Source organism: Armigeres subalbatus, chromosome 3, assembly GCF_024139115.2.
Source record: "Armigeres subalbatus isolate Guangzhou_Male chromosome 3, GZ_Asu_2, whole genome shotgun sequence".
Taxonomy (NCBI): Eukaryota; Metazoa; Arthropoda; class Insecta; order Diptera; family Culicidae; genus Armigeres; species Armigeres subalbatus.
In genome coordinates this window covers 313,090,937-313,111,232 of record NC_085141.1, presented here as the reverse complement: position 1 = coordinate 313,111,232, position 20,296 = coordinate 313,090,937, and the positions used below count along the sequence as shown (strand labels likewise).

Genomic DNA, 20,296 nt, shown 5'->3' with positions numbered 1-20,296 from the left:
GAAGAGGTAATTGCGAAAATGGACTGTTTCGGTGGCATCGGGTTTGGCGTGGTAGTTTGGTTGCTGTTAGTGATCCCATCCATTAAAATTCACTACATCATCTTCCTCCGACGCGCTATCAAATTCGCTATTTACGATTGAGTTTTGAACTTTGAAGAAAGTTTATTTCGGATCAACTTTCTTTTGTATAAAATCCATGAAAACTATCTTCCTACAGCAACTACCCATTAGTGAACGTCGCTTGGACAGACATCATCTCCCTCCGACGCGCTACCAAATTCGCTATTTACGATTGATCTCATACCCAAATTCAGAATCTTTCCAACATTTTACGAAAAGGAAGAGGTAATTGCGAAAATGGACTGTTTCGGTGGCATTTGGTTTGGCGTGGTAGCTTGGTTGCTGTTAGTGATCCCATTCATTAAAATTCACTACATCATCTCCCTCCGACGCGCTATCAAATTCGCTATTTACGATTGATCTCATACCCAAATTCAGAATCTTTCGAGAAAGTTTCATTGGATTTGTTAGAATAATATTTTGTATCACCCTAATTCAATTACCGCACCATTCAAAACACAAGATAATGCATTATATCTTCTCTCGTTATCACTAGTTCGCTCGTCCACCTGTATGTAATTGTAATAGCTTGAACAATAAACTGATCAGTTCCCATCCATCCATATGCGCGCGTAGATGAAATAGCTGTTTCGATCGTTTGTTGAAGAAACTAAATAGAGATTCTGGTTTTGTTTTACCCCGCAATAAAGTGTCGTGATTAGTGCTCATTCCGAAGTCCGTTCAAAGTGGTATCCTGTCGGAACATTTTTTGGTCCTTTGAACCGAATTTCGGGGACTCGATCTGAATTTCAGTGACCTATGGATAGACTGAACTTTGACCTGTGGAAGAAGGCGCAGTGATACAAATCGTGGTTCCGTGATCGACATTGAACAGCAGTGAAACCACTCGACTGATAGAGAGTGCTACAGTAGCAGCTCCAAAGATAGTGCTTGAAGTGAATCAGTGTTGTTCCTGTTGCAGTAACAAAGGTTCCCGTTGGCTGCTGGAAGCTCTATTATCGTCTGCAGTACGATCGAGACGACGGCAACAATTATAGCGAGACGGCTGCAACCGGGGAAGTAGATTTGCATGTTATTTTGGTGAATGGTTTGTGGTGGGTTGCATGATTCGCTGCTGACAATTTTTGAGATGAGCTGTAATAAAATTGATTGATCATATTGAGTAGTTTGATTTGGGATCGAGTCATTGCCGCTAGCGCAAATTTCCTTGGGTTGGAGGTTGGTCTTGGTTATTCATGTCATCAGTATACGGTTGTTGTCTGCTTTGATACGTCCACCATTGCTGTCAATTGAACGCCTGTTGGCACACGCGATCGCGCGGGACGTTGAGTCGAGTGTGGGATATTTTGAATAAAATAGTTTACAGTGAGAGTGATTAATCTTCGGTGGCGGCGAAGTGGGTGCTTGTTATTATACAGTGCGGTGACAATTTTCAAGTGATCAATCATCATGAGCAACAATCTTCGCGAGCTGGAGAAGCAGGACAGAAACGCCAGGAAGGCTTTGGAAGGAATGCAATATTTTCTCGAACATTATGAGCCCAACCAAGTTGACCAATTGCCGGTGCGTCTCCAAAGATTGGAAGAAGTCTTCAAAGAGTTCCACGCGGTTCGTAGGAAGATAGAGCTGCTGACCGACGATGTCTTCGACGAACAGGAACTCGAACAGAAGGAGTCTGACCAGAAGGAGTCCAAGGAGCAGCGAAAAGCCCGTATTGTCGGCTTGCGTGCGGAACGAGAAGAGCAAAATGTAAAGATTGTAATGAAAGTTGAGAACCTCTATTGTAAATTAAAGGCTGGTTTTACACGGTTGTTGCCCGTTGCCAATCCTGTCGTTCAACCAGTGCCCCAAGCCGCTACAGCCGCCGTTTCTCGGGTGAAGCTGCCTGAAATTCGTCTACCAAGTTTCAGTGGACAGCTGAGAGAATGGGTAACCTTTCGTGACACTTTCCGTAGCTTGATAAATACATGATAACCAACAGTTGACAGCTACGGATAAGTTCACGTACCTGCGGTCATCGTTGACCGAAGAAGCCCTCCAGGAAATCAACTCTGTTGAAGTTACCGAAGCGACCCGGATAAAAATTTACAGTACCTTGTATGGTTTAATCCATTGGAATATTATAGATTGTATGGTGAACAATACAATCGACTGTTCATTTAATGTAGATAACACTATCCAACAAAATTAAACTTTTTTTCGCTCCCTTCAACCATTTTTAATGTACTCAATAGATTTTTTTACGCTGAATTCAGGTACGTATTCAGATTTTCTGTAACACGTCCAGTTTTTGAGAAAAACGCATTTTAATTCACGAAAGTACGTATTTTCATAGAAATTTGGTTTCTCTCCCCTGCAAAGCTGAATTTTGGCTCCTCATTTTAAGAATTAAGTTTGAATTTTGTAGAATGGGCCTTGTTGAATGCATGTGGGTTGTTGGATTTTATTTGGCACGTACATTTGTTGTGAAAAACGGAATTTCATTCACAAAAGTACGTATTTTCATAGAAATTTGGTTTCTCTCCTCTGCAAAACGGAATTTCGGCTCCTCGCTTTCAGAATAAAGTATGAATTTTGTAGAATGGGCCTTGTAGAATGCATGTGGGTTGCTGGATTTAATTTGGCACGTACATTTGTTGTGAAAAACGGAATTGAATTCACAAAAGTACGTATTTTCATAGAAATTTGGTTTCTCTCCTCTGCAAAGCTGAATTTCGGCTCCTCACTTTTAGAATAAAGTTTGAATTTTGTAGAATGGGCCTTGTAGAATGCATGTGGGTTGCTGGATTTTATTTGGCACGTACATTTGTTGTGAAAAACGGAATATCATTCACAAAAGTACGTATTTTCATAGAAATTTGGTTTCTCTCCTCTGCAAAACGGAATTTCGGCTCCTCATTTTAAGAATTAAGTTTTAATTTTGTAGAATGGGCCTTGTTGAATGCATGTGGGTTGCTGGATTTAATTTGGCACGTACATTTGTTGTGAAAAACGGAATTGAATTCACAAAAGTACGTATTTTCATAGAAATTTGGTTTCTCTCCTCTGCAAAACGGAATTTCGGCTCCTCATTTTAAGAATTAAGTTTTAATTTTGTAGAATGGGCCTTGTTGAATGCATGTGGGTTGTTGGATTTAATTTGGCACGTACATTTGTTGTGAAAAACGGAATTGAATTCACAAAAGTACGTATTTTCATAGAAATTTGGTTTCTCTCCTCTGCAAAACGGAATTTCGGCTCCTCATTTTAAGAATTAAGTTTTAATTTTGTAGAATGGGCCTTGTAGAATGCATGTGGGTTTGCTGGATTTAATTTGGCACGTACATTTGTTGTGAAAAACGGAATATCATTCACAAAAGTTCGTATTTTCATAGAAATTTGGTTTCTCTCCTCTGCAAAGCGGAATTTCGGCTCCTCGCTTTCAGAATAAAGTATGAATTTTGTAGAATGGGTCTTGTATAATGCATGTGGGTTGCTGAATTTAATTTGGCACGTACATTTGTTGTGAAAAACGGAATTGAATTCACAAAAGTACGTATTTTCATAGAAATTTGGTTTCTCTCCTCTGCAAAGCTGAATTTCGGCTCCTCACTTTTAGAATAAAGTTTGAATTTTGTAGAATGGGCCTTGTAGAATGCATGTTGGTTGCTGGATTTTATTTGGCACGTACATTTGTTGTGAAAAACGGAATTGAATACACAAAAGTACGTATTTTCATAGAAATTTGGTTTCTCTCCTCTGCAAAGCTGAATTTCGGCTCCTCACTTTTAGAATAAAGTTTGAATTTTGTAGAATGGGCCTTGTAGAATGCATGTTGGTTGCTGAATTTTATTTGGCACGTACATTTGTTGTGAAAAACGGAATATCATTCACAAAAGTTCGTATTTTCATAGAAATTTTGTTTCTCTCCTCTGCAAAACTGAATTTCGGCTCCTCATTTTAAGAATTAAGCTTTAATTTTGTAGAATGGGCCTTGTAGAATGCATGTGGGTTGTTGGATTTCATTTGGCACGTACATTTGTTGTGAAAAACGGAATTTCATTCACAAAATTACGTATTTTCATAGAAATTTGGTTTCTCCCCTCTGCAAAACGGAATTTCGGCTCCTCGCTTTCAGAATAAAGTATGAATTTTGTAGAATGGGCCTTGTCGAATGCATGTGGGTTGCTGGATTTAATTTGGCACGTACATTTGTTGTGAAAAACGGAATTTAATTCACAAAAGTACGTATTTTCATAGAAATTTGGTTTCTCTCCTCTGCAAAACGGAATTTCGGCTCCTCATTTTAAGAATTAAGTTTTAATTTTGTAGAATGGGCCTTGTAGAATGCATGTGGGTTGCTGGATTTAATTTGGCACGTACATTTGTTGTGAAAAACGGAATTTAATTCACAAAAGTACGTATTTTCATAGAAAATTGGTTTCTCTCCTCTGCAAAGCTGAATTTCGGCTCCTCACTTTTAGAATAAAGTTTGAATTTTGTAGAATGGGCCTTGTAGAATGCATGTGGGTTGCTGGATTTTATTTGGCACGTACATTTGTTGTGAAAAACGGAATTTCATTCACAAAAGTACGTATTTTCATAGAAATTTGGTTTCTCTCCTCTGCAAAACGGAATTTCGGCTCCTCATTTTAAGAATTAAGTTTTAATTTTGTAGAATGGGCCTTATAGAATGCATACGGGTTGTTGGATTTCATTTGGCACCTACATTTGTTGTGTCAAACGGGATTGTGTTCAGAAAAGTACGTGTTGTCATAGAAAATTGGTTTCTCTCCTCTGCAAAGCTGAATTTCAGCTCCTCACTTTTAGAATAAAGTTTGAATTTTGTAGAATGGGCCTTGTAGAATGCATGTGGGTTGCTGGATTTTATTTGGCACGTACATCTGTTGTGAAAAACGGAATATCATTCACAAAGTACGTATTTTTCATAGACATTTGGTTTTACTCCTCTGCAAAACGGAATTTCGGCTCCTCATTTTAAGAATTAAGTTTTAATTTTGTAGAATGGGCCTTGTAGAATGCATGTGGGTTGTTGGATTTTATTTGGCACTTACATTTGTTGTGAAAAACGGAATTTCATTCACAAAAGTACATATTTTCATAGAAATTTGGTTTCTCTCCTCTGCAAAACGGAATTTCGGCTCCTCGCTTTCAGAATAAAGTATGCATTTTGTAGAATGGGTCTTGTAGAATGCATGTGGGTTGGTGGATTTAATTTGGCACGTACATGTGTTGTGAAAAACGGAATTGAATTCACAAAAGTACATATTTTCATAGAAATTTGGTTTCTCTCCTCTGCAAAACGGAATTTCGGCTCCTCATTTTAAGAATTAAGTTTTAATTTTGTAGAATGGGCCTTGTAGAATGCATGTGGGTTGCTGGATTTTATTTGGCACGTACATTTGTTGTGAAAAACGGAATTTCATTCACAAAAGTACGTATTTTCATAGAAATTTGGTTTCTCTCCTCTGCAAAGCTGAATTTCGGCTCCTCACTTTTAGAATAAAGTTTGAATTTTGTAGAATGGGCCTTGTAGAATGCATGTGGGTTGTTGGATTTTATTTGGCACGTACATTTGTTGTGAAAACGGAATTTAATTCACAAAAGTACGTATTTTCATAGAAATTTGGTTTCTCTCCTCTGCAAAACGGAATTTCGGCTCCTCATTTTAAGAATTAAGTTTTAATTTTGTAGAATGGGCCTTGTAGAATGCATGTGGGTTGCTGGATTTAATTTGGCACGTACATTTGTTGTGAAAAACGGAATTGAATTCACAAAAGTACGTATTTTCATAGAAAATTGGTTTCTCTCCTCTGCAAAGCTGAATTTCGGCTCCTCACTTTTAGAATAAAGTTTGAATTTTGTAGAATGGGCCTTGTAGAATGCATGTGGGTTGCTGGATTTTATTTGGCACGTACATTTGTTGTGAAAAACGGAATATCATTCACAAAAGTACGTATTTTCATAGAAATTTGGTTTTACTCCTCTGCAAAACGGAATTTCGGCTCCTCATTTTAAGAATTAAGCTTTAATTTTGTAGAATGGGCCTTGTAGAATGCATGTGGGTTGTTGGATTTCATTTGGCACGTACATTTGTTGTGAAAAACGGAATTTCATTCACAAAAGTACGTATTTTCATAGAAATTTGGTTTCTCCCCTCTGCAAAACGGAATTTCGGCTCCTCGCTTTTAGAATAAAGTATGAACTTTGTAGAATGGGCCTTGTAGAATGCATGTGGGTTTGCTGGATTTAATTTGACACGTACATTTGTGTGAAAAACGGAATTTAATTCACAAAAGTACGTATTTTCATAGAAATTTGGTTTCTCTCCTCTGCAAAACGGAATTTCAGCTCCTCATTTTAAGAATTAAGTTTTAATTTTGTAGAATGGGCCTTGTAGAATGCATGTGGATTGTTGGGTTTTATTTGGCACGTACTTTGTTGTAGAAAACAGAATTTAATTCACAAAAGTACATATTTTCATAGAAATGTGGTTTCTCTCCCCTGCAAAACGGAATTTCGGCTCCTCGCTTTCAGAATAAAGTATGCATTTTGTAGAATGGGTCTTGTAGAATGCATGTGGGTTGCTGGATTTAATTTGGCACGTACATTTGTTGTGAAAAACGGAATTGAATTCACAAAAGTACGTATTTTCATAGAAATTTGGTTTCTCTCCTCTGCAAAGCTGAATTTCGGCTCCTCACTTTTAGAATAAAGTTTGAATTTTGTAGAATGGGCCTTGTAGAATGCATGTGGGTTGTTGGATTTCATTTGGCACGTACATTTGTTGTGAAAAACGGAATTGAATTCACAAAATTACGTATTTCCATAGAAATTTGGCTTCTCCCCTCTGCAAAACGGAATTTCGGCTCCTCGCTTTCAGAATAAAGTATGAATTTTGTAGAATGGGCCTTGTCAAATGCATGTGGGTTGCTGGATTTAATTTGGCACGTACATTTGTTGTGAAAAACGGAATTTAATTCACAAAAGTACGTATTTTCATAGAAATTTGGTTTCTCTCCTCTGCAAAACGGAATTTCGGCTCCTCATTTTAAGAATTAAGTTTTAATTTTGTAGAATGGGCCTTGTAGAATGCATGTGGGTTGCTGGATTTAATTTGGCACGTACATTTGTTGTGAAAACAGAATTGAATTCACAAAAGTACGTATTTTCATAGAAATTTGGTTTCTCTCCTCTGCAAAGCTGAATTTCGGCTCCTCACTTTTAGAATAAAGTTTGAATTTTGTAGAATGGGCCTTGTAGAATGCATGTGGGTTGCTGGATTTTATTTGGCACGTACATTTGTTGTGAAAAACGGAATTTCATTCACAAAAGTACGTATTTTCATAGAAATTTGGTTTCTCTCCTCTGCAAAACGGAATTTCGGCTCCTCATTTTAAGAATTAAGTTTTAATTTTGTAGAATGGGCCTTGTAGAATGCATGTGGGTTGCTGGATTTCATTTGGCACGTACATTTGTTGTGAAAAACGGAATTGAATTCACAAAAGTACGTATTTTCATAGAAAATTGGTTTCTCTCCTCTGCAAAGCTGAATTTCGGCTCCTCACTTTTAGAATAAAGTTTGAATTTTGTAGAATGGGCCTTGTAGAATGCATGTGGGTTGCTGGATTTTATTTGGCACGTACATCTGTTGTGAAAAACGGAATATCATTCACAAAAGTACGTATTTTCATAGACATTTGGTTTTACTCCTCTGCAAAACGGAATTTCGGCTCCTCATTTTAAGAATTAAGTTTTAATTTTGTAGAATGGGCCTTGTAGAATGCATGTGGGTTGTTGGATTTTATTTGGCACTTACATTTGTTGTGAAAAACGGAATTTCAGTCACAAAAGTACATATTTTCATAGAAATTTGGTTTCTCTCCTCTGCAAAACGGAATTTCGGCTCCTCGCTTTCAGAATAAAGTATGCATTTTGTAGAATGGGTCTTGTAGAATGCATGTGGGTTGGTGGATTTAATTTGGCACGTACATTTGTTGTGAAAAACGGAATTGAATTCAGAAAAGTACATATTTTCATAGAAATTTGGTTTCTCTCCTCTGCAAAACGGAATTTCGGCTCCTCATTTTAAGAATTAAGTTTTAATTTTGTAGAATGGGCCTTGTAGAATGCATGTGGGTTGCTGGATTTTATTTGGCACGTACATTTGTTGTGAAAAACGGAATTTCATTCACAAAAGTACGTATTTTCATAGAAATTTGGTTTCTCTCCTCTGCAAAGCTGAATTTCGGCTCCTCACTTTTATAATAAAGTTTGAATTTGAAATGGGCCTTGTAGAATGTATGTGGGTTGCTGGATTTTATTTGGAATGTTTGTTATGAAAACGGAATTTAATTCACAAATATACATATTTTCCTAAAAATTTGGATTCTTTGCTCTGCAAAACGGAATTTCGGCTCCTCATTTTAAGAATTAAGTTTTAATTTTGTAGAATGGGCCTTGTAGAATGCATGTGGGTTGCTGGATTTAATTTGGCACATACATTTGTTGTGAAAAACGGAATTGAATTCACAAAAGTACGTATTTTCATAGAAAATTGGTTTCTCTCCTCTGCAAAGCTGAATTTCGGCTCCTCACTTTTAGAATAAAGTTTGAATTTTGTAGAATGGGCCTTGTAGAATGCATGTGGGTTGCTGGATTTTATTTGGCACGTACATTTGTTGTGAAAAACGGAATATCATTCACAAAGTACGTATTTTCATAGAAATTTGGTTTTACTCCTCTGCAAAACGGAATTTCGGCTCCTCATTTTAAGAATTAAGCTTTAATTTTGTAGAATGGGCCTTGTAGAATGCATGTGGGTTGTTGGATTTCATTTGGCACGTACATTTGTTGTGAAAAACGGAATTTCATTCACAAAAGTACGTATTTTCATAGAAATTTGGTTTCTCCCCTCTGCAAAACGGAATTTCGGCTCCTCGCTTTTAGAATAAAGTATGAACTTTGTAGAATGGGCCTTGTAGAATGCATGTGGGTTGCTGGATTTAATTTGACACGTACATTTGTTGTGAAAAACGGAATTTAATTCACAAAAGTACGTATTTTCATAGAAATTTGGTTTCTCTCCTCTGCAAAACGGAATTTCGGCTCCTCATTTTAAGAATTAAGTTTTAATTTTGTAGAATGGGCCTTGTAGAATGCATGTGGGTTGTTGGATTTTATTTGGCACTTACATTTGTTGTGAAAAACGGAATTTCATTCACAAAAGTACATATTTTCATAGAAATTTGGTTTCTCTCCTCTGCAAAACGGAATTTCGGCTCCTCGCTTTCAGAATAAAGTATGCATTTTGTAGAATGGGTCTTGTAGAATGCATGTGGGTTGCTGGATTTTATTTGGCACGTACATTTGTTGTGAAAACGGAATTGAATTCACAAAAGTACGTATTTTCATAGAAATTTGGTTTCTCTCCTCTGCAAAGCTGAATTTCGGCTCCTCACTTTTAGAATAAAGTTTGAATTTTGTAGAATGGGCCTTGTAGAATGCATGTGGGTTGCTGGATTTTATTTGGCACGTACATCTGTTGTGAAAAACGGAATATCATTCACAAAAGTACGTATTTTCATAGAAATTTGGTTTTACTCCTCTGCAAAACGGAATTTCGGCTCCTCATTTTAAGAATTAAGTTTTAATTTTGTAGAATGGGCCTTGTAGAATGCATGTGGGTTGTTGGATTTTATTTGGCACTTACATTTGTTGTGAAAATCGGAATTTCATTCACAAAAGTACATATTTTCATAGAAATTTGGTTTCTCTCCTCTGCAAAACGGAATTTCGGCTCCTCGCTTTCAGAATAAAGTATGCATTTTGTAGAATGGGTCTTGTAGAATGCATGTGCGTTGCTGGATTTCATTTGGCACGTTCATTTGTTGTGAAAAACGGAATTTAATTCACAAAAGTACGTATTTTCATAGAAATTTGGTTTCTCTCCTCTGCAAAGCTGAATTTTGGCTCCTCATTTTAAGAATTAAGTTTGAATTTTGTAGAATGGGCCTTGTTGAATGCATGTGGGTTGTTGGATTTTATTTGGCACGTACATTTGTTGTGAAAAACGGAATTTCATTCACAAAAGTACGTATTTTCATAGAAATTTGGTTTCTCTCCTTTGCAAAGCTGAATTTCGGCTCCTCACTTTTAGAATAAAGTTTGAATTTTGTAGAATGGGCCTTGCAGAATGCATGTGGGTTGTTGGATTTTATTTGGCACGTACATTTGTTGTGAAAAACGGAATTTCATTCACAAAAGTACGTATTTTCATAGAAATTTGGTTTCTCTCCTCTGCAAAGCGGAATTTCGGCTCCTCATTTTAAGAATTAAGTTTTAATTTTGTAGAATGGGCCTTGTAGAATGCATGTGGGTTGCTGGATTTCATTTGGCACGTACATTTGTTGTGAAAAACGGAATATCATTCACAAAAGTACGTATTTTCATAGAAATTTGGTGTTACTCCTCTGCAAAACGGAATTTCGGCTCCTCATTTTAAGAATTAAGCTTTAATTTTGTAGAATGGGCCTTGTAGAATGCATGTGGGTTGTTGGATTTCATTTGGCACATACATTTGTTGTGAAAAACGGAATTTAATTCACAAAAGTACGTATTTTCATAGAAATTTGGTTTCTCTCCTCTGCAAAACTGTATTTCGGCTCCTCGCTTTTAGAATAAAGTATGAACTTTGTAGAATGGGCCTTGTAGAATGCATGTGGGTTGCTGGATTTAATTTGACACGTACATTTGTTGTGAAAAACGGAATTTAATTCACAAAAGTACGTATTTTCATAGAAATTTGGTTTCTCTCCTCTGCAAAACGGAATTTCGGCTTCTCATTTTAAGAATTAAGTTTTAATTTTGTAGAATGGGCCTTGTAGAATGCATGTGGGTTGTTGGATTTTATTTGGCACTTACATTTGTTGTGAAAAACGGAATTTCATTCACAAAAGTACATATTTTCATAGAAATTTGGTTTCTCTCCTCTGCAAAACGGAATTTCGGCTCCTCGCTTTCAGAATAAAGTATGCATTTTGTAGAATGGGTCTTGTAGAATGCATGTGGGTTGCTGGATTTAATTTGGCACGTACATTTGTTGTGAAAAACGGAATTGAATTCACAAAAGTACGTATTTTCATAGAAATTTGGTTTCTCTCCTCTGCAAAGCTGAATTTCGGCTCCTCACTTTTAGAATAAAGTTTGAATTTTGTAGAATGGGCCTTGTAGAATGCATGTGGGTTGCTGGATTTTATTTGGCACGTACATCTGTTGTGAAAAACGGAATATCATTCACAAAAGTACGTATTTTCATAGAAATTTGGTTTTACTTCTCTGCAAAACGGAATTTCGGCTCCTCATTTTAAGAATTAAGTTTTAATTTTGTAGAATGGGCCTTGTAGAATGCATGTGGGTTGTTGGATTTTATTTGGCACTTACATTTGTTGTGAAAAACGGAATTTCATTCACAAAAGTACATATTTTCATAGAAATTTGGTTTCTCTCCTCTGCAAAACGGAATTTCGGCTCCTCGCTTTCAGAATAAAGTATGCATTTTGTAGAATGGGTCTTGTAGAATGCATGTGGGTTGCTGGATTTAATTTGGCACGTACATTTGTTGTGAAAAACGGAATTGAATTCACAAAAGTACGTATTTTCATAGAAATTTGGTTTCTCTCCTCTGCAAAACGGAATTTCGGCTCCTCATTTTAAGAATTAAGTTTTAATTTTGTAGAATGGGCCTTGTAGAATGCATGTGGGTTGTTGGATTTTATTTGGCACGTACATTTGTTGTGAAAAACGGAATTTCATTCACAAAAGTACGTATTTTCATAGAAATTTGGTTTCTCTCCTCTGCAAAGCTGAATTTCGGCTCCTCACTTTTAGAATAAAGTTTGAATTTTGTAGAATGGGCCTTGTAGAATGCATGTGGGTTGCTGGATTTTATTTGGCACGTACATTTGTTGTGAAAAACGGAATTTCATTCACAAAAGTACGTATTTTCATAGAAATTTGGTTTCTCTCCTCTGCAAAACGGAATTTCGGCTCCTCATTTTAAGAATTAAGTTTTAATTTTGTAGAATGGGCCTTGTAGAATGCATGTGGGTTGCTGGATTTCATTTGGCACGTACATTTGTTGTGAAAAACGGAATTGAATTCACAAAAGTACGTATTTTCATAGAAAATTGGTTTCTCTCCTCTGCAAAGCTGAATTTCGGCTCCTCACTTTTAAAATAAAGTTTGAATTTTGTAGAATGGGCCTTGTAGAATGCATGTGGGTTGCTGGATTTTATTTGGCACGTACATTTGTTGTGAAAAACGGAATATCATTCACAAAAGTACGTATTTTCATAGAAATTTGGTTTTACTCCTCTGCAAAACGGAATTTCGGCTCCTCATTTTAAGAATTAAGCTTTAATTTTGTAGAATGGGCCTTGTAGAATGCATGTGGTTTGTTGGATTTCAATTGGCACGTACATTTGTTGTGAAAACGGAATTTCATTCACAAAGTACGTATTTTCATAGAAATTTGGTTTCTCCCCTCTGCAAAACGGAATTTCGGCTCCTCCTTTTAGAATAAAGTATGAACTTTGTAGAATGGGCCTTGTAGAATGCATGTGGGTTGCTGGATTTAATTTGACACGTACATTTGTTGTAGAAAACGGAAATAAATTAACAAAGTACGTATTTTCATAGAAACTTGGTTTCTCTCCTCTGCAAAACGGAATTTCAGCTCCTCATTTTAAAATTAAGTTTTAATTTTGTAGAATGGGCCTTGTAGAATGCATGTGGGTTGTTGGATTTTATTTGGCACTTACATTTGTTGTGAAAAACAGATTTCATTCACAAAGTACATATTTTCATAGAAATGTGGTTTCTCTCCCCTGCAAAACAGGAATTTCGGCTCCTCGCTTTCAGAATAAAGTATGCATTTTGTAGAATGGGTCTTGTAGAATGCATGTGGGTTGCTGGATTTAATTTGGCACGTACATTTGTTGTGAAAAACGGAATTGAATTCACAAAAGTACGTATTTTCATAGAAATTTGGTTTCTCTCCTCTGCAAAGCTGAATTTCGGCTCCTCACTTTTAGAATAAAGTTTGAATTTTGTAGAATGGGCCTTGTAGAATACATGTGGGTTGCTGGATTTTATTTGGCACGTACATTTGTTGTGAAAAACGGAATATCATTCACAAAAGTACGTATTTTCATAGAAATTTGGTTTTACTCCTCTGCAAAACGGAATTTCGGCTCCTCATTTTAAGAATTAAGTTTTTCACAACAAATGTACGTGCCAAATGAAATCCAACAACCCACATGCATTCTTTAAGGACCATTCTACAAAATTCATACTTTATTCTGAAAGTGAGGAGCCGAAATTCCGTTTTGCAGAGGAGAGAAAGCAAATTTCTATGAAAAGACGTACTTTTGTTAATTAAATTCCGTTTTTCACAACAAATGAACGTGCCAAATGAAATCCAACAAGCCACATGCATTCTACAAGGCCCATTCTACAAAATTCAAACTTTATTCTGAAAGTGAGGAGCCGAAATTCAGCTTTGTAGAGGAGAGAAACCAATTTTCTATGAAAATACGTACTTTTGTGAATTAAATTCCGTTTTTCACAACAAATGAACGTGCCAAATGAAATCCAGCAACTCACATGCATTCTACAAGGCCCATTCTACAAAATTCATACTTTATTCTGAAAGTGAGGAGCCGAAATTCAGCTTTGCAGAGGAGAGAAACCAAATTTCTATGAAAATACGTACTTTTGTGAATGAAATTCCGTTTTTCACAACAAATGTACGTGCCAAATAAAATCCAACAACCCACATGCATTCTACAAGGCCCATTCTACAAAATTCAAACTTTATTCTGAAAGTGAGGAGCCGAAATTCAGCTTTGCAGAGGAGAGAAACCAAATTTCTATAAAAAGACGTACTTTTGTGAATTAAATTCCGTTTTTCACAACAAATGAACGTGCCAAATGAAATCCAAAAACCCACATGCATTCTACAAGGCCCATTCTACAAAATTCAAACTTTATTCTGAAAGTGAGGAGCCGAAATTTAGCTTTGCAGAGGAGAGAACCCAATTTCTATGAAAATACGTACTTTTGTGAATTTAATTCCGTTTTTCACAACAATTGAACGTGCCAAATGAAATCCAACAACCCACATGCATTCTACAAGACCCATTTCACCAAATTCAAACTTTATTCTAAAAGTAAGGAGCCGAAATTCAGCTTTGCAGAGGAGAGAAACCAAATTTCTTTGAAAATACGTACTTTTGTGAAATAAATTCCGTTTTTCACAACAAATGAACGTGTCAAATAAGATTCAACAACTTATTTAGATCTTGTACGATTTCGTCAATATAATTCAAACCTCTTTCTCAAAGTTATAAACCGAAAACCAGCTTTACAGAACAGAGAAACCAAATTCCCATAAGAATACGTAGTTCTGTGAATTTAAACCCGTTTTTCTCAAAAACTGGACGTGTTACAAAAAATCTGAATACATGACTGAATTCAGCGAAGAAAAATCTTTCAAGTACACTGAGAATGGTTGAAGGGAGTAAAACACTGTTGACTAGTGTAACTTACGGTTGAAAAACATCTATATTGTATTTACATCAAAAGAACAATAAACCCAAATGTCACCAATCATTCCATAATATTGTTATGGTTCGCTTATGTTAATTTAACTTTTGACCAAATTTTTAAATAAGTCCATTTCGTTGATTAAAAATCCATTTTTAAAGACAAAAATCTGAAAAAATAAGTGAATGTTTGAAGTATTTGTAATAATGATGCAACAACGAAAACTATAAAATAACAATAGTTTCCACTGTCGAGTAAAAAAAATTTTTTTTTTTTTATATAAATTATATTCCAGATCTTAAAAAAATCGCATCTCTGCAACAATTAAAATAATTAAAAAAAGTTTTTATATTTAATATTTTTTTACTCCGTGGAAAACTAATTCCATTTAAGCGTGTAATGTTTTGTTTGCGATTGGGGAAAAATAAAAAACCCAGATTAATCCACCTAGCGGCGATGATGCCTTTCTCGTGCATCGTAAAATGTACTGAAAAAATCATATAGGAAAGGTCAAAAAAGCACTTTAGGGGGATAGATCGCATATTTTCTATCATTTTGCATGTTTTTGCTTTAATTACTATGCATTTCCACCATTCTTGAAAAAAAAAATTTTTTCTCGATTTTGAAATTTTTTTTCCAAGGGGGGACCCTTGGGAAAAAACAATGATTTTTCAATAATTCCGAAATGCAATGTCCGATCAGGCCAATTTTCAATAGCAAACAATGGGACCGCATTCCCGTCGAATGCGACTTGTTGCGAGTAAATCGGGTAATGCTAAGGTCCAAAAGGTGTGTCTACAAAATTTGTACACATACACACATACACACACACATACATACATACACACAAACAGACATCACCTCAATTCGTCGAGCTGAGTCGATTGGTATATAACACTATGGGTCTCCGAGCCTTCTATCAAAAGTTTGGTTTTGGAGTGAAATTATAGCCTTTACGTATACTTAGTATACGAGAAAGGCAAAAATCGAACGGTCAGAGTGCAAGACGCTTCTTTGCTTTCTGCTTTTTTGATTCTGCTAGTGATTGAATATTGAATAGTGAATCATTGTCTACTGTGCCTTGTCATGATGGTAAGCGCCTAAGTGCTTGTAAGTGTTGTGAAGGTTTTGATTAACTGACCATACGGAAAAATCTGTGAAGGACTTCCCGAGAAGTTCTTGATTGTTATCACCAAAGTAGTTGCACGCAGTTCCTTCGTTTTAGTTAACATGTTGACTTGTTTCTTTTAGAACTATGAAGCTCACTGGAAACCGTACTTTGCCATCAATCGTCAACGTTTTCCATACAAAACAGCTGCTGCTATTCGTTTGTCATATCCACCGAATATAAGAGCTGATACAGGTAACTTTTCTTCATATTTTCTATGTCCACTCGAAGACCATTGACATTTTTTATAATGTTCATCATCCACAGGCGCATAACCACGGAAGTTCCAGAGCATGGTTAATAAAGATCAGTCCCAAAAAGGATGCCGGAAGATAGCGGCCGCATCAAGCACCGCCATTATTACAACTAGACTACGAACACCAGTACTCTTTACCAGCAACAACACTTACGGCATGCTCAGCGAGAAGCTTTGAAGAGCGCTCAATAACAGGATAAAATAAACTCTAGAATTAAGTTAAAACTAAATTTCAAATCAAAGAAATAAAATGAATTGTAAAACCTTTAATTGTATTGCATTTCTATTGTTGTATTGGTGTGAGATACATTCCAAATCGTATTGTATTTTTGATGTAAAACAATAAAAAAAGTAAGAGAAAACATTTGAAACACATTGTTTTCTATGGTTTTGTCCTTCGAAATCATCTCATTGAAGAACCGTAAAATCAATTGTTTTGCTCTGAATTTTGTATGGGGAATTTTCGATTTTTTTATTGTAAAGATACATAACAACCCCCATTTTTTAATGTAAAAGTCCCATTTACCATTCATTTAATCGTGGAAAACCATTATTTCTTATGTGATTTTATTGTTTGAATACCATTATATTCAATTGTAGTTACTATGTTTTAAATGGTGATGTAACAGTAAAATGTATGATATTTTAATGATATTTTTTATCCGGGAAACTACGATGTGGCCTGGATCACACTGGAGCGGAAGTACGAGAATAAGAAATTAATCGTCAAGGCTCATTTGGATGCACTATTCTCTATCGATGTGATGAAGACGGAGAGCTATGAGTCACTAAGCAAGCTTATCGGGGACTTTGAAAAAAATCTGTTGATGCTCGACAAGATAGGTGAGAACACGGTGAATTGGAGCACCATACTAGTGTACATGGTTTGCTCACGCCTCGATTCGGTTACACTTCGGCACTGGGAATCTCATCATAACTCGAAGGCTCCGTTTTGCAGTCCTTAGCGCCATGCAAGTCAGTTCTTCCAGCACAAACAAGGTATCCCAAGGCTGGTGTGAGTAATTCAGCTGTTCAATCATGGAATAAGTGCATCTTCTGTGGAGAAGCTTTCCATTCTGTTTTTCGGTGCTTCAGGTTTCTAAAAATGAAGATTCCGGATAGGTCGGATGCAGTACGTCGAACTAAGTTGTGCTTTAACTGTCTGTCTGCGGGACATCAGGCAAAGTCATGTGTCAAGGGCTGCTGTCACCACTGTCAGCAGAAACATCACTCACTGTTACATCCTGAGTCAATTTCGCAACAAATTCCACCGGTCACATCCCCCGTCCCGTCGCAGACGATTCCACGCGTGTCAATTCCGCAGCAACAATCACAATCACACAGCCAAGGCCAATACACTCATCACCAGACCACACAACCCTCCACGAGCGCTCTCCCTATCACTCACTCACCAAACACTCAGCTACCCTCCACCACAAACCAGACATGCACAGACCAGAATAATGTTTCACTACCAGTCTGTATACAGAACCGCACTGGAGACGTTCTCCTGTCTACAGCAATCATCAATATCAAGGATCAGTATGGAGCAACACGACTAGCTAGAGCCTTGTTAGATTCGTGTTCGCAATTCTGCTTTATGACCACGGCGTTTAGTCAAAAACTAAACCTCCGTGGATTTCCCGACTACCTGGAAGTTCAAGGAATCGGTGGTTTGAAATCCATATCACGAAGACGAGTCACGGCTTGTGTCCTTCCCCGGTTCAGTAATGTTTTGTCCTACAACGAGGACATGTCGTTCTACGTTCTGCCTGAGTTGACAACGACACTGCCAGCTAAAAAGGTGAATATTGGTCGATGGAAACCACCGTCTCACATGGTTTTGGCCGACCCGCAGTTTTTCGAACCTGGGCCGATCGACGTTATCATTGGAGCCGAATTTTTCTTCGACCTCCTCACCGACGGTAGAAACAAGATCTACGAGGGAGGTCCCACGCTACAGAACACAGTCTTCGGATGGATCGTTTCAGGACAAATTTCTTCCCGACCAACGAATCCACCGCAAACAGTGTCGCTTTCATGCACACTTGCTGATATTCACAACCAGTTAGCACATTTCTGGGAGCTGGAATCCTGTAAATCCAATAGCATCCAGTCCGTCGAGGAATCGACGTGCGAAACAATCTACGATGAGACTACCACCCGTAATGACAGTGGGAAATTCGTAGTATCTCTACCAAAAAAAGAATTTGTCATGCAGTTACTTGGAGAAAGTGAAGCAATAGCCACCAAACGTTTCTTGGCATTGGAACGACGACTTGAAGCTCAACCTGAACTGAAAAACCAATATCACCAGTTTATTCATGAATATGAGCAACTTGGTCATATGAAGTTAGTGGACTCCGGTGATGCAGAGTTTCCTGTATACTTTCTTCCGCATCATGCAGTCCTGAAGCCGGATAGTACCACTACAAAACTGCGCGTAGTGTTCGACGCATCTTGTAAAACGTCCACAGGGGTCTCACTAAACGATGCTCTGATGACAGGACCAGTTGTGCAGGATGATCTCATGTCCATCCAGCTGCGTTTCCGGCTTCATAGAATAGCCATAATGGCGGACGTCGAGAAAATGTATCGGATGATCCTGGTTTATCCTTCCGATCAACGGCTTCAGTGTATCCTCTGGAGAAAATCGACGCGAGAACCAATTCGCACCTACCAGCTTACTACAGTAACTTACGGTACAGCGTGTGCACCATACTTAGCAACCAAGAGTCTGCAGCGTTTATCGGAACTTGGATCAGAGATGTACCCTTTGGCGGCGAGGGCACTGAAGAATGATTTCTACGTAGACGATATGCTGACCGGAGCAGACAATATTGAAACTGCGTCTCAGATGATGAATGAAATGATCAAGCTTACGTCTTCCGGTGGGTTTAATCTGAGGAAATGGAGCTCCAACTCCAGTACACTTTTGGATCTACTACCGGATAATCTCATAAGCAGCCGGCCAGCCTTAGAACTTGATTCAGCAAGCACGCTAGTGAAAACACTTGGCCTACTCTGGGACACCTCCACTGACTGTTTTATCTTTCGGTCACCTGACTGGAATAAAGACGCTGTCATTACCAAGCGAGTCGTACTTGCAGATACGGCACGCTTATTTGATCCTCTTGGCTTGGTGGGACCAGTTATCGTTACGGCAAAGATATTCGTACAAGAGCTGTGGAAGGAGAAGTGTGACTGGGATGACCCATTACCCAAATCGTACAGTAATTTTTGGATCGAATACAGAAGAAATCTATCCGCACTCTCCTCGCTATCCATTCCTCGGTGGGTGGCATTCAGTACTGATCTAGCTTCCGTTCAAGTTCATGGTTTTGCGATGCTTCCAGCAAAGCGTACGGAGCATGCCTTTACTTACGCAGCACTACTTTTAGCGGTTCAGTGGAGATACGTCTCATCACGGCAAAATCGAAGGTCGCTCCGCTAGAAGATCTTAAACGGAAGAAAAAAGGTCCAGACGACTCCTCGACTGGAACTCTCCGGAGCGTTATTGCTGGCTCATCTTTATCAGAAGTTTGTTGGTAGTACCTCGATTCAGCACACAGCTCATTTCTGGACAGATTCAACGATCGTAGTGTGTTGGTTATCGTCTTTGCCATCGCGATGGCAAATGTTTGTTGCTAATCGTGTATCGGAAATTCAACACGTCACGAGAGGATGTCCTTGGAAGCATGTAGCCGGAGAAGACAATCCTGCGGACATTATCTCTCGAGGAACAAGTCCATCACAATTACAATATGCACGTTTGTGGTTTGATGGACCACTGTGGCTTCGTCAAAATCCAAGAAACTGGCCGTCGGGAACTACTGAACGAGAAATCGATCCTGAGATTCTGGAGGAAAAGAAGGTCGTTGCACTACCAGTGTCGTTGGAATCTTCCAGTGAGGTATTCAGTCTTCGATCATCATTGTTCAACTTAGTCAGATTAGTCGCTGGCATCCGACGTTTTATGCACAACACGCAGCACAAACATGATCGACGGACAGGTTTTTTCACATATTCCGAGCATGAACAAGCGTTACTCTCCCTCATACGATTATCACAATCGGAAACATTCTCCGCTGAAATAGCCGCATTGAAGAAAAACGTGTTAATCAGTCCAACGTCTTCAATAAACAAGCTGAACCCAGTACTTGTTGAAGGTATACTATGTGTCG

At 37.7% G+C, this 20,296-nt stretch overlaps 1 protein-coding gene across 1 annotated transcript; it reads left to right on the top strand.

Moving 5' to 3' along the window:
- The first annotated feature begins 1,530 nt into the window (after positions 1-1,530).
- LOC134222655 (uncharacterized) lies at positions 1,531-19,664 on the top strand. Its single transcript, XM_062701816.1, has 4 exons — positions 1,531-2,010; positions 2,063-2,178; positions 17,208-19,406; positions 19,469-19,664. The coding sequence occupies exons 1-4, from the start codon at positions 1,531-1,533 to the stop codon at positions 19,662-19,664; spliced, it is 2,991 nt and encodes a 996-aa protein (XP_062557800.1).
- The last annotated feature ends 632 nt before the right edge of the window (positions 19,665-20,296 follow it).